Here is a 15,994-nt window from a genome sequence, read left to right as displayed (position 1 = left end):
AAATTTTTGTTGGTTAACTATAATTCTCCTGTTTATTTCACTTAGAAAAAGGCTTTTGATTCGTGAAGTGATGGAATTAAAGTAACAAAATGTGGAAGATGAACCTGCCTGAAGAGTGCTCAGCAATAATTACAAAGAAAGGCTTTTCACAGCAAGTTTTATTTTACCAAGAGATCAAGAATAGTTCCTTCTAGAGTAATCCTTCTTTTCCATCCCAGAACCGTGAATCGTATTTATGAAAGGGACTAAGTATTCACTAACTGTTGAAATGAATAAATGAATTAGTGCAACTTCATGAATAGCATTTTCAAAACTCTGCAAATCATGGTAGAGACAGTCACCATTTCCAGTCCCAGTGAACAAATACAGCATCGGATCAAAGCAATTAATACATCATCATACTTTCAGTAAGAATGAACATGACAATATTTTCCCTTTTCCTTTTTATATACAGGCCATTGCATATTCCATCATAACCTGCAAAATTGTGCGGGACAGAGTGCAAACTATAAGTTGTAGTCTATTGTTAGGAGCAATGATTCAATATGTATTCGTCAATTGTAACAAATGTACCACACTAATGAAGGAAGTTGGTAATGTGGGAAAATGTGGGAGACAGACAGAGTGTGGCATGTGGGAATCCTATATATTTTTTATGTAACATTTATGTAATCTAAAGCTCCTTTAAAAATAAAAAAATTAATTATGAAATATTTCCCCTTTCCTTTTTAATATGTTAAACTATCACACAAAATAGAGAAAATGTATGACTAGAAATTAATATTAAAAAATACACAAGCACATACACATTAAACTAAGGGCCGACCCTGATTTTATTTATTTTTTTAAAGATTTCTTTTTTTTAATTCCCCCCCTCCCTGTTGTCTGCTCTCTGTGTCCATTCGCTGTGTGTTCTTCTGTGACCGCTTCTATCCATATTAGCGGCACGGGAATCCGTGTTACTTTTTGTTGTGTCACCTTGTGTCAACTCTCCGTGTGTGCGGCCCCATTCCTGGGCAGGCTGAACTGTCCTTCGCACTGGGCGGCTCTCCTTACGGGGCGCACTCCTTGTGCATGGGGCTCCCCTACACGGGGATACCCCTGCATGGCACGGCACTCCTTGCATGCATCAGCATTGCACGTGGGCCAGCTCACCACATGGGTCAGGGAGGCCCGGGGTTTGAACCGTGGACCTCCCATGTGGTAGATGGACACCCTATCCACTGGACCAAGTCCACTTCCCTGGACCCTGATTTTAAAAAGCGATGCTATACATATGTCTTAAAAATGCACAAAACATTTTTGGAAGTTCTCCTTCAATACTGCCTTTAAGCCCCAGAATAGTCTTTAGAAAAAGCATCAGCCACGTGAACAGCTCTATGGTACCCTGAAAGGGCTATGAGAATCCTGAAAGAATTAGCTCCCACACGGAGTTCATAATCAAGTACAGAATAATAATTTAAGCATGAAATGAACATGTGCTAACTGTTCTTTAGTTAATAATTTAAACAGCTATAGAATATAGCTCACAGGACAGTACAAAGTCAGCAGCCAAGGGACTGGGTGATGGCTGCCAAGGCAGGGAGGGCAAAGCCCCCGGTGCAGCAGCCGGCAGGGAAGGGGAGGGGCCACCAAGGGTGGTGACTATCAGAACCCGCCAGGGGCACCCTGGTAAGTTACAAAGGCTTCAGCAAAAGTGATGAGGTATGTTACTATCTTTAATGAGGACAAGGGAAAACAGAAAACTGCATCTTACATGTAAAAATCATAATATAATAAATATTAGATACTTTACATCTATTACAGAATTCTAATTCTGACAAAAGCCTATGAGGTAGGAATTATTATATTATTCCACTTCGCAGATAAGGAAACTGAGGCTTTATTATATTTAATTCTAGGCTCTAGGCTAACAAAGGATGTAACAGTGTTTTGACATAAAAGCCAAGACACAACTATTAAATAATGAGGCAGACCTTCTATGAGGCTGATAAACTATAAATTCACCATGGAAAACTGCTATGGGCCTCAAATGTATATTTTTAAGAAAAAGTTAAAGACAAACAAACAAAAATCTCAATTGAGGCAGAATGGGCATATGTGAAAATTGAGCCCCTTTCCTTGATAAAAACACTCAAAAAACTAGGAATAGAAGGGAAGGGACTTCCTCAACATGATAAAGGTCATATATGAAAAGTGCACTATTAACATCATACTCATTGGTGAAAGACTGAAAGCTTTCCCCCTGAAATAAAGAACAAAAGAGAAGGATGCCTACTTTCACCTCTGCCAGAGTAATCACGCAAGAAAATGAAAAGACATCCAACTGGAAAGAAGAAGTAAAACTCTCTTTGAAGGTGACATGATCCTATGGCCAGAAAATCCAAATGAATCCACAATAAAATTTACTAGAGGTAATAGAGCTAGTATATGAATTCAACAAAATTGCAGGTACAAGATCAACACACAAACACCAGTTATGTTTCTACATGTCAGCAACAGACAACCCAGAAAGGGAGTCAAGAAAATAGCTCCATTTACAATAGCATCTAAGGAGATTAAATGTCTAGAAATAAAGTTAATGAAGGATGAAAAAGACTTGTATGCTGAAAACTACAAAAAATTGCTAAAAGAAATTAAAGAAGATTTAAATAAATGGAAGGACATTCCGTTTTCATTGATTGGAAGACTTAATATTAACATGTCAAGAATATTCAAAGTGATTTACAGATCAGTGCAATCCCAAAGTTCCAGGAGCCTTTTCTACAGAAATGGAAAAGTCTTATCATTGAATTCACATGGAACAAACAACAACAACAACAACAACAACAAAAAAAAAAACTCACATGGAATGACAAGGGGCCCATAATAGGCAAAACCATCCTGAAAAAGAACACTTATACTACCCAATTTCAAAACTTACTACAAAAGCTACAATAATCAAAACAGTGTGGTACTGGCATAAGGACAAATAAACAAACACATCTGAGATTCAGAAATCAACCCTCACATTTATGGCCAACTGATTTTTGACAAGGGTGCCAAGACCACTCAAAGAGGAAAGAATAGTCTCTTCAACAAATGGTGCTGGGAAAAACTGGATATCCACATGTGAAAAAATGAAATGGAACCCTGACACCTCCTACCATATAAAACATTTACTGAAAATGGATCAACAACCTAAATGTAAGCATGATAAACATAAATCTCTTAGAAGAAAACATAGCAGAATATCTTCAGGACCCTATATTAGGCAATTGATTCTTAGATATGACACCAAAAGCATGAGTAACAACAAAAAAACAGATATATGCGACACATCACCAAAATTATAAACTTTGTGCAAAGGGCATTTACCAAGAAAGTGAAAAGACAATCTACAGAATTGGAGAAAATATTTGCAAATCATTTCTCTGATAAGGGTTTAATATCAAGACTATATAAAGAATGCCCATAACTCAACAACAAAAAGACAAAAAATGCAATTTAAAAAATGGGCAAACATATTGAATAGACATTTCTCCAAATAAAAAGATGCTAAACATTATTAGCCATTAGGGAAATGTAAATCAAAACCATAATGACATACCACTACACACCCACTAGGATGGCTATTATTAATAATAAAACAGAAAATAATTAATGTTAGAGAGAATGTGGAGAAATAGGAACCTTTGTGCATTGCTGGTGGAAATCTAAAATACAGCCGCTACGGAAAATAAAAAATACATAAAATTATCATGTGACATAGCAATTTCACTTCTAGGTATATGGCCAAAAGAATTGAATGCCGGGACTTGAACAGATTATTTGTATGTCAACGTTCACAATATTTTTCACAATAGCCAAGTATACAGAAACAACCAAAATGTGGTACATACATACAATGGGATATTATTTAATCGTAAAAAGGAATGAAGTTCTGATACCTGCTATTACATATCAGATGATCCTTACAGACATCATGTGGAGTGCAATAAGCCAGATATAAAAGGACAAATAGTATATAATTTCATTTGTATGAAATACCTAAATAGGCACATACACAGGGACAGAGTGGATTACATATTATCAGGGACAGGAGTGGCGTGGGGTGGCGTGGTTTGAATTGGGTGTTAATGCATAAGAGATGCAGAGTTTCTTTGGGGTGATGAAAAAGTTTTGGTAATAGATGGTGGCATCAGTAGCACAATATTGTGACTGTAATTAATATCACTGAATTGTACGCAACATACTGGTTAAAATTGGAAATTTTGAGTTGTATGCATGATACAACAATAAAATTTAAAATGTATGACTGAATAAACAAATGAATAAACAAACAAGGAAAGGGGAATTCTCAGAGATTTTTAAACTAGAAGGAATTAATCCAAAATAAAAATACATTCTATCTCTTCAAAAAAAACACAAAACACAAACTAATCCTTTTCATAATTTCAATATCACATCATCACCAGCAGAGCTATTTTTACATTTTTTTAGTCAGTAAACAACATTTTACTGAAATATTTCATAACACAGAAAGCAGAGCTATTTTTAAAACACTTTAATGGGTGCTTATTTGTTGAACAGTTCGATCTTAGCCCTAAATTCATTTTCTATTACATCTGGAGGGAGAAGGGCAGGGGGCTTCAAGAGGAAGAAGCATGCGCTGTATAATCAGAAAAACTTAGACTGGAGTCCCAGGCTTGGTTCTTGTATCTAGATGGAGGGGAAGATGACACCTGTCTCAGGGGCTGCTGTGTGAACTGACTTAGAGTAACACCTCAGGCAATGCCTGACAAGCAGGCTTTTCAATGTATATTTAATTCATTTCACTCACCCTACTCTTTCCCAGCCCATTTATTATCTTCTTTATCAATGAAGATTAATTCTAATATCTAGTGAATAATTGTAAAAAAAAAAACATTAGAAAGAGCACAATGCTTACTCCGGCTCATTTATAAACTTTGTATGTTTATAGCACTCTATTCAATGTGTTCTCAATTGGGGTGATATCACTCCCAAAGGGATAAAAATTAGCTCTTAAAGGTAGAATAAAAATCTCACTATTTTTATGTATAAAGCATAGATATACATATAGTACATAAAGATATAAAGTGTATTGGTATTAAAATTTCATCAGGGGTGAACAAAGGAAAAAATACCTAAAAGAAAGGCTCTTTAAAGAAGTGATATGAAAAAGAAATTGAGAAACACTTATATTTTAGCAGGTTCTCAAAATAATTTTATTAATTTTTAATTAAGATAAATAAAAACTTAATTGGTTTCTAATGGATTTTAAGAGCTTCAGAAAATCGTCTTGCACTAAAATTTCCCTCAAAAATACAACTTAGGCTCAACGAATAGAGTGTCTGCCTACCACCTGTGTGGAGCTGGCCCACGTACACTGCTGATGTGCATAAGGAGTGCTCTGCCAGGCAGGGGAGTCCCCCCCATAGGGGAGCCCCACGCGCAAGGTGTGTGCCTGGTAAAGAGAGCCGCCCAGCGCGAAAGAAAGTGCAGCCTGCCCAGGAGTGGTGCCACACACGTGGAGAGCTGATGCAGCAAGATGACACAACAAAAAGAGACACAGATTCCTGGGCCACTGACAAGAATAGAAGCAGACACAGAAGAACACACAGCAAATGGATACAGAGAGGAGACAACTGGGGGAGGGGGGTGGGGGAGAGAAATTAATTAATCTTCTTTTAAAAATACAATTTAGGGCCTTTTCTCAATTACAGAAAGGCTGATTAAGGAAAATAATCTAAATTGGGACGTTGAAATCTAAAATTAAGGTCATTTAATTTTAAATAAGGTTAAAAAATCTAAGGTAAGAAATGCCAGATAAGGAAATTCAGAAATCTCAAGACTTGGCATATCAATTTCTCTCTCAGTAGCTAAGGGAGAGAAGGCAGTTCATTAAGTGGAAAAGACTAAAGGTAAAAAACAGAAAACAAGACAGAAAAGAATATATAGGGAGACAGGGGAGAGCAACACTGTATCAAGACAACAACAACAACAAAAGGAAAAGCCCGCAGGATCCTGTCAGAACAAAGGGGGCAGCTGTAGAGGAGAAAGTGCCCCGGGTGCCTGAAACCTCCTAGGGACCACAGGCCTCAGCCCTGCGAAGCGCTCTCCCTCCCTTCCTTTTAGTTCTTGGTTTCAGTCCAGGCAAGAATAGCCCGTTCATTCCACCGTGCTCCCCTCCTACTGAAAAAGTGGTCCCGTCATTGGGCCCTGGAGGCACCTAAGCAGGACCTTCCTCTGCCATTCGGTCCCTCTTGCCTGAGCATGAACTTCTGAGAGCAAGGCCTACATCAGCAGGCCTCACAGGGGTGCCCGCCAGCTGCTTAGATGAGGTCTACTGCGACTCTTCCCCTCTGACTGATGACAGGCAGAGGCTGGGTTTGCTCTCGGCTGTTTTAGGCAGAGCAGCGTTCTCACTCGGCTTTCACTGCGTATCTCCGCAGAGCTCAGTGCTAGGATACGGCAGGTACTCAATAAAAGCTGCTGGCTGGCTCCCTACATCTCAAAGGGCCCAGCACCTTTCTGTATTCCAAAGAATATGCCAGAATTTAGTCTTAAGACTAAGATGAGGATTCTCCTACTGAGCTGCTGAAAACAAATGCTAGCACAGGTCAAGTTCCCGCCATCCTTGAAGCCCCAATCAAATCAGCTCTCAACAAACTGGCTCATAAGCCATGCCTGGAATTACTAACACTTCCAAAAGTCCACTGAGTACTCTGGGCCCCATACAGAGTTCCTGTGCACTGGTCTGTCTCGCCCAAGTTACCCTACAAAATCGAAGAGCTTTAGATTTACTCAGAGCTGAAAAAGGAGGAACCTGTCTTTTCCTCCGAGAAGAGTGCTACTATATGTTAATGAATCTGGAATCACAGAACAAAATACTGATAAACTAAATAATCTACGCGATGAATTAAACAACAACGAAGTCAAAATTCCTTCCTCGACTGGGTTTCCTCCCCTCTCATAGCATGGATTGCCCCCATACTCAGTCCCCTCATTCTAATCATGTTTCTTCCCATTATAGTGCCCTGTATCATTAAATTCCTCCAAAAGAAGCTGCAAGACATCTTCAGACTAACCTTTTTTCAGTTACAGCTCACTGCCTACCAGCAACTCCTACAAGCAGACCCCAAACGCGAGACCACTATGTGAAGAACGTCCCCGTCCACCACCAGCATTCATTCTACCCCGCACTCTCTCCCCTCATACACCCGTTCCCCATTTCCCCTCACAAGTTGTGTACTTCCCAACCTTCATAACAGGTTGTAATAAGTGCTCCACAACTTTACCAAAGACAATATAATGCGTATATAGCGAGCCTATCAACGTGATTGGAGAACAGCATTAATACAACGACTAGCAGTCCGTAACAGGTTGATCTCCTGCGGGAAGAAGCAACCTAAGACAGGTGCGGCCATTTAACTTGTCCGTTAGCCAATGACAGGTAAGGTTCTCCTTACTTGGTAACAACCTAAGTCCGGCACAGTCACCCTTGATATTCACATCAGTGCGCTTGGCTGGTAGTCAATGACGGGTAAGATCACCTGCGGGAGAAATCAACCTAAGATTCTCTTTAGATGGTGACAACCTAAGACAGGCACAGTCACCCTGAAGTCTACCCAATCACAAGTTCCAATGCCGCTACCTTACGCCTTTTAAAAAACCAAAATGGAGGAATTGTGAGTGAAAGAAAAGATTCACTCCTCAAAAACGGTGCTGAAGCGCTCAAGTAAACAACCACTGAGCCCGCCTAAACTGCCCCTGCCCTCAGTAACAAAACCTCTGGAGCCAATCAGCCTTATCAAATTAACATAACCAATCCAGTTCTTACACACCATCCTACCTCCCCTCACTCACTCATATATACCACTGCACTTTTTCAATAAACTAGACCTGCACCAACGAGCCTGTGTCCCCAGAGTGTTCACTGTGTGTGGTTCCTTGGCTCCGGCGCACTCATCCGGGTTGGGTACACCAAGGAGAAAAACGGTAATAACAACAGGTCTGGGCATGCAAGCCTGAGGTTCTGCGTTTCTAACGTGTGGCCAGGTACCCTGCTGCTGGCCCAGGACCGCACTGAGGAGCCACCGTAAAGCCATCCCATGCCAGAAAGGGGCTTTCTGCATTGGCCAAAGACATGGCTAGCCCGACACTGCCCAACTGTTTAAAACAACTGGCAGAAAAGTCAACTTCTTTAAAAAAAATAATAATAAATGGGGAGGAGGGTAGAGAGCAGTTGTTCTAGATTAAAAGTTGGGAGATAAGATAACCAAATATAATGCACAAATCTTGAACTGACTGTGACCTCAAAAAATTATTACAAAAACCATACTTGAAAAGACTTTGAGGGTATTTGAATACAGACTGATGGTTAGATGAAATTCTGGAATTATTAATTCTCTGAGGTGGTATTGTGTAAGAGAATCATGTGGAAGTGTTCTGGAGATGTCTGTAAATTACTTTCCACAACAACACACACACCAGTCAAATGTGAACAACTGTTGAATATAGGTGAAAGGAATAGTGTCCATTCTTTCAGCAGTTCTGTACTTAAGAACATTTTCACATTAAAAAGTTGGGGGAGGTGGCTGTGACTCAATCAGTTGGGCTCCCGTCTACCATATGGGAGGCCCTGGGTTCACATCCTGGGGTCTCCTTGTGAAGGCAGGCTCACCTGCATGCCACGGAGGGCCGCCTGGCCCGCAGGCACCTCAGAGAGCTGACTCAGCAAGGTGACGCAACAAAAAAGGGAGACAGCCTCCTTGACCCGTGTGGAGCTGGCCATGCGCAGTGCTGATGCGTGCAAGGAGCGCCGTGCCACGCAAGGGTGTCCCCCGCGTGGGGAAGCCCCACGCGCAAGGAGTGCGCCGTGAGGAGAGCCGCCCAGCGTGAAAAAGAAAGTGCAGCCTGCCCAGGAATGGCGCCGCCCACACTTCCTGTGCCCCTGACGACAACAGAAGCGGACGAAGAAACAAGACGCAGCAAACAGACACCAAGAACAGACAACCAGGGGAGGGGGGGAAATTAAATAAATAAATAAATCTTTAAAAAAAAAAAAAAAGGGAGACAAGCAAAAACACAGAAGAGTGCGTAGCAAATGGACACAGAAAGCAGACAGCAAGTAAGGTGCAAGGGGGGAGGGGAATAAAATAAATAAATACAGGCTCAGAAGAAAGCACAGTGAATAGACAGAGAGCAGACAGCAAGCAAAAAGCCACAAGGGGGGTATTAAAAAAAAAAGAGCAGGAGGCACAATTTCTGTAATAAAAATATATTTAAAAAATAATTTAAAAATTAAAAATTTTAGAAAAAGGTTGGGGGAGAGGCAATTGGGGGAGGATGTGGCTCAAGGGTTGAGCGCCCACCTCCCACATGGGAGGCCCCAGGTTCAATTCCCGGTGCCTTCTGAAAAAAACAAAAACAAGCAAAACAAATGAAAACAACAACCCAGGGAAGTCGATGTGGCTCAGTGTTTGAGCACCAGCTTCCCACATACAAGGTCCCAGGTTCAATCCCCAGCCCCCAGTACCTAAAAAAATAAAAGGTTGGGAGGACACTGCATACTTGCAACAACACAGATGAACTGTGAAGACATCATGTTGTACGAAATAAGCTGGACACAAAAGCACAAATGTGGTATGAGCTCACTGATATGAAATAATTAGAATAAGCAAACTCATACCATCAGAATCTAGACTATAGGTTCCAAGGGACCAGATGGGTCTAGAGAATGGGAAGTTAAGGATTAAAACGTACAGAGTTCCTATTTGGAACAATGGACTTGTTTAATAATGGATGGTGGTGATGACAGCACAACAGCTTTGAAACATGTACCTGAGTGTGGTTAAAGGGGAAAGTGTTAGGTTGTATACATGGTAACAGAAAAAAAAAATGTTCAGAAAAAATTCCATGGAACTGCACTACACAGTGAACCCTAAATTAAACCATGGACAGCAGTTAATAGTGAAACAGTAAAAATATGCTTCCATCAAAATGTACCACACCAATGCAAGATGTTAGTAATAGCATAATATATGGGAATCCTGTATTTTATGCTTGATTGTTCAATAAACCCACAACTTCCCTAATTAAAACAAAGGGGGTCAAAATATATGGATGCTCTTTGTACTACTATTGATAATCCTTGCATCTTTTTACTGTTGTTATTTTACAAATTTTCTCTAAGTATAACATTATTTCTAAATGAAAAGGTATAGTTTTTTAAGAGTTGGGGGAAATTATTGAAATAAAAACGTAAATTTAGTTCTCAGAGGCAAACCTTACCCAGGGAATGATGAACCCTAATTTGAGAATCAATGATCTAGCTTATTCATTTTTTTATCCTCCAGCGTATTAACTGACAACAATGGTAGATTTCAAAATTTCAATAAACAAATGATCAGGCCCTCATGTATAAAAGCAGCAAGTTTGACATAAGACACAAGGATTGAATTGAAGGGGTTGTCAAAAATTCAAAGAACATGGGAAGCGGCTGTGGCTCAATCAGTTGGGCTCCTGTCTACCATATGGGAGGCCCTGCGTTCACATCCTGGGGCCTCCTTGTGAAGGCAGGCTCGCCCGCACACTGCGCCGACTCAGCAAGGTGACACAACAACAACAAAAAAGGGAGACAAGTAAAAACACAAAAGAATGCACAGCAAATGGACACAGAGAACAGACAACAAGCAAGCCACAGGGTAGGGGGTAGGGGGAGATTAAATAAATACAGACACACAGAAGAATGCACAGCGAATGGACACAGAGAGCAGACAGTAATCAAGCCACGAGGAGGGGAAGGGGGGAATTAAAAAAATGTCAAAGAACCAATTCAAGCATCCCTCAGTATAGCATTGCTGGAATCTGAACTGAATAAGCTCTGTGGACTATACCAATGTCAATTCCTGGTTGTACTTATGAACATTTTCACGTTAAAAAGCTGGGGGGACACCACACGCTTGCAACAACATAGGTAATGTACTATAGTTATGCAAGATGTAACCACTGGGGAAAACTAGTTAAAAGGTATGTGGGACCTCCCTGTATATTTTTTTCTCTGGAACTTCCTGTGGCTCTATAATGACACATGCACATTCTAGACCTGATACCCTTCTACTGACCAGTTTGAGCACATCCTTAAACTACTCCTTAACCCTTTCCAAAAAAGGAAAGAGGAACAGGCCTTCTACAAAGAAGACATAAGCCATTTAGAGTCCATTTGAGATGCAAAAGAGAACAAACCCTGGCTGACCACACAATACTGCGTGGTGGGAAGGGACTGCAAGGAAAGAAACTAAACTCTCAGATTTCCAAATGCTTCATAAAACTCCAAAAAATTTACTTTAAAATGGTGTCCACTAGTCTGCTGGCAAACAAGTCAGGAAAAGTGTTTTAATAAATGTACAAAGAAGGCAAGTTCCAGCTATAACATTTCCTGAGGCACTGTACCAGCAATGCGCACAGCCCTGCCCGAATGGGGACGCTAGTAGGAAGGTGTCATTAACCATTTCAACAACAGAGACCGTACTTCAGAAATCACTAAATTATTCAACTATTTTATTTAAACTACAATAAGCTGAAATTTTCTGCTCCTTTACCACTCTTTAAGATAATGTTTAACTAGATAAATTAATAATATTTAACTAGAAAGCATCCTATTTTTCTTTTATACTGTTACACACCAAAATATGATCACTATAACATAACAGAATTATCCATGTCACAGTATGTTATGACAATCTTCTGGCCATTCAGCCGAACAATGGTATTTTTTAATCAAAAGGCTCCACTATCCTCTGTGAAGAGAAAAGAGAGCATTCACCTCATAAAATGTCACATCTTCAAATATTTGTATAAAGCTCTATCAGTAACCCTACAGTATAGAAACTACAATCCTCTCTAATTCTTACTAATAAATGCCAAGGAATATATGGAATTATGACCTGGCCATGAAGAGTGGGACGACCATATTAAGAGACCTCGCCATCCTACTCAGCCGCACACCTGAGAGAGGTTCAGCCACTGTCTCTCTCTCTGCAGACTTCAGATTTGGGGAAACTGTGGTTTGATTTAAAAGATACCCCAAATCTCCAAGGCATCTGTGAAATATGAGGTTGTGTCCTATTCATAACTAGGCAAGTAAGAAGCAATAATGAGCATAAAGTAAAATTTCTGATAAACAGAATTTAAAATAAGATTAGCTCATTGTAATCTATGGCTATTCAAAAATTTTAAATATGGACTCATGAATGTATGTATATGACACATGCAGATACACATACTTTTTGTCCGGGTTAAGTTTTCCTCTTTCCCATCTGAAGCTTACAGTAAATCCTCATGAAATCATTTCAAAAACTGTTTTTTTACTACTAAATTTTGCCAACAGTCTGCTCAGCATTCTAGCAGATGTTCCTGTTTTCAAACCTCTGGGAACTTCACCGATCTGTTTTCTTTCCCCATGTTAAAAATAAAAGCAATGGCACAAATGTAGCCTAATACCCTAGAGATGTTTTCCCCAAACCAAGCACCTCAATCTACATATTCACGTGACCATCATGATCTCTTCTCAATCCTTTTCTTTTCTATTAGAGAAGATGCTTCCAATTATGGTCCATTATGTTGCCAAGGATGACATCACTTATAAGTGTTTTTTAAAAGGAAATGCTACTGATACGTCGTTACTTGGGGACCATCTGCAATAATTTAAGCCAGCTAGTTTCTTGGACCTTATGAACCTACAATGTCACAGGAAGGTAATTTGTTCAAATAATCAGCTTCTCCAAATAGAACAATATTCTTACTAGAGGAAGATTGTGGGAAAGGGTTAAGTTTAATTTTCATAAGGGGAAGCCGGAGCCAGCTCTCCTGATCAAGGAGGGAGGGTAGAGGTTCCAGCAGTTTTGGAGCGCCAATAATTTGAGAAGTGGCGCCAAAACGGTGGGAGGAGCCAATGGTGAGTGCTGGGGGGTGGGGCCAGTGTGAAAACACACCCAATTTGAAAACCATGAAAGGGGCGCTGCGCCCACCCTGCTCGCCAGAGTGTAGGGAGCGCAAGAGCGCGGAATCACAGAACAGTGTAAATTAGTTAGATCTCTCAGATAGGCTGTAACCCCTGAAGTACCCAATCAGTGGGGAACAGGGGAGGGACCGCATGTTAGGTTTAGGATATAAATGTCAGTGTTTCTTACTTTTTGTTGCGCTGGCCATTTTATTCAGGTCAAGTGCCCGTTCTTAAAAGATGTTAATAAAATTCTTTTCTCCTCCACAATCAGTGAGCTTTTGTTTTGTTACAGGTACAGCTTTCTTTCTAACAAAGATCCCTGTTGTTGTTTAATCTAATGATTTCTTTAAAATATATATATGTGACCCAACCTTACCTCAGTAACATCCATAACTTTGATGGCTGCCAGCTGGCCAGTTTTAACATGTCGACCCTGAAACACAGAGAAAAGAAAAATCAATAGGCATCAATATTTTACACAATCATTAGAAGAAATGAACAGTTTGTTCCCAACAAATCATGTCTCTTCTCTACTTTTCTCGTATTAACAAAAAGTGACAATGAAGAGTACTGAGCTCTTTAAACAATATGGTTTATAATTTCAATGAATCACAATAAACAGGACAATTAGTAGAATAAATGAGTTTTGATTAAGCTTCAATTCCCTCCTTTTACCTATTTAATTTACCTATTATTGTCTCTCAATCCAAACAACTTCAATATTTCCTTTTGTCAATCAGATAAACCATGTTTTCTTTAACATTCCACATGAAGAAAACGAGCCCCCCCAAAAGCCTCTGGGTTTTATTTTTATTGCCAAAAAAATAACAACAGTATTCCCACTCCCCACCTCCTCAGAATACTACTCTTAATACCCATTACTTGATTTTTTACAGGAGGTGTAGTATACTCAGAGTCTTCTTTGAAGCTTTCTTGAAATTCCAATGAGGAAGATTCAGGAACAAGTACCAAAGGGGAAAAAAAAGGTATACAAGGAGAAATGGGCAAGGGATAAAGCTTTCTCACAGCTATATTATAATTCCTGACCTAAGACCTAAAATGTTTTTAATCCATTTACTATCTGCAGGCATTTCAAACAAATTTTGATGCCATTCTTCTCTCACCCAGATGAGGCTTACTGGGTTTAATTACGGCCAGCTTTGTTTCACTCTCTACAATACCTTGCTGGTCATTTTCTCAGACCAATAACAAATAGCCACCCAGATATCCTCAGTGTGATCTACCTAAGGACTTTGTGGGAAATGGCCAGTCTGCAACATAAGTAAAACGGAAAGAACATTTCCATATTTTCCATGAGCCTCCCTCTTGTGGTCTCAATGATAAACAAGAGGTGTGACCTTTAGAACCTAGGGAAGCAATCCACTTATCCTAGAGAGCTCACGTAAAAACTCAAGTTACAGCTTACACAAAGCAACTCCACAAAAATGAAACCATGTGACAACTAGGTCTCAATTCTATTTAGGGATGGTGGTAAGGAGACTAGCAATGGCCTTGCAGTTCACCAGCCAGTACCATATGATATATGGTAAACCACGACAAGAGCAAGCCACAAGCCAAGAATCTCGTTCTAACTTCCACTTCCTTGCAGACCCACCACCACCTCTACCACTTCTAGTCCTCAAAAGTGATACCATGTGCTCATAATGTATAAACATGGAATATGTGTCAAGAACTACATACACGTGGGGGGCAGGGGGCACAGGAGCATAGTTTGTGGCTAATACTAAAGTTGGTATCAAAGCAAACAAGAGGGTGAGAGAAGCAGGAGTCAATTCATAATGGGTGTAGTGTTTCTGCTGGGGAGATGGGAAAATGTTAGTAATGGAAGGTGGAGAGGGTAATCAATACTGTGAATGTGATTAATCCCATTGAATGGTATGTTCGGGAATGGCTGAATGGGAAAGTATATGGAAGGGAGGGAGGCAGGGATCATAAAGTAACGTATTTCTGTATTTATTTATTTTTAATTGCCATCCTCTATATTTGAAACTAACAGAAACAATAATCTATCTGCTAAGATGAGTCATCTTTGAGGTAAAGTATCCAAAATGGCCAGCAAAATAACATGAAGGGAAAATGTACTGAATTTTACTTAATATGCATGTAATTAGGTGCTAAAGGAGGCTATGTGAAGAGATATAAAAAGGGTACAAATTCATTTGCGATTTACTTAATACCATGCAAGACAGAATGCAAAAATGACTCCCCTGTCCTCCTATGTCTTGAGCAAGTCAGGTATCCCCTCAGGGCAGCCCACAGGTCTCTCCTGGCATCTGTTTACCTGCAACCCAGGACACTCCTTCACACTGCTTGAGGAGTACGGGAAGAGAAGATGCACTTAATATAAGCCAGCTGCACTGTGCGAGGGACACAGGGATACAGGAGAAGGTATTATTTTCTAAAGGTTGAAGTGATCCATTTATTATAGCATCCCATTTGGACCTATGTAACATTTCTTAATGGCTGCTTCCTGAAACATGCTCCTTAGAGCTGAACAATGTGACCACTTTCATACAGCTAACTCGTGGTCTGGCATCTGTCACTGATACACCTAGCCTGGGCGTGGAAAACTAGGGATATATTTTGAACTTATTCATAGGACCCTACTTTCCCTTTTTCATCCATTCTTAAAATACACTAGTAAATGACTTGGTCAGAATAATATACACACATTATTGTCTAGTTATGAACTTTACTCTTCTGTCTTATTATCTACATTTCTTGGACATGGTATCCTATCCAGGATTATAAAATGCCAGAAGGCAGAGATTAAAGGGCCATGGCTTGCTGTATATATGAAGCAACATGTAAAAAACTTTAATACATTTATGTGACATCTATTTTCTCAGTATCTTCTGAAAAATGCTGTGAGGGCAACAAAGCAGGTCATTATCCTATTCTACAGATGAAAAGCTTTGAATTTTACTATTAAATTATCTACCCAAGGTAGAAAGGCAGCAGGAA

General features: G+C 39.9%; 1 protein-coding gene across 34 annotated transcripts in view; it reads right to left on the bottom strand.

Moving 5' to 3' along the window:
* MAP4K4 (mitogen-activated protein kinase kinase kinase kinase 4) overlaps nt 1–15,994 on the bottom strand; it is a 209,743-nt gene that overhangs the window by 111,519 nt on the left and 82,230 nt on the right. For all 34 annotated transcript variants that reach the window (XM_058278220.1, XM_058278207.1, XM_058278215.2 and 31 more), the window contains exon 3: nt 13,386–13,442. In XM_058278220.1, the coding sequence (XP_058134203.1) occupies nt 13,386–13,442 (57 nt within the window). The remainder of the gene's footprint in view (nt 1–13,385; nt 13,443–15,994) is intronic.

This window comes from Dasypus novemcinctus, chromosome 17 (assembly GCF_030445035.2).
Source record: "Dasypus novemcinctus isolate mDasNov1 chromosome 17, mDasNov1.1.hap2, whole genome shotgun sequence".
Lineage (NCBI taxonomy): Eukaryota > Metazoa > Chordata > Mammalia > Cingulata > Dasypodidae > Dasypus > Dasypus novemcinctus.
This window is presented reverse-complemented; position numbering and strand designations above follow the sequence as displayed.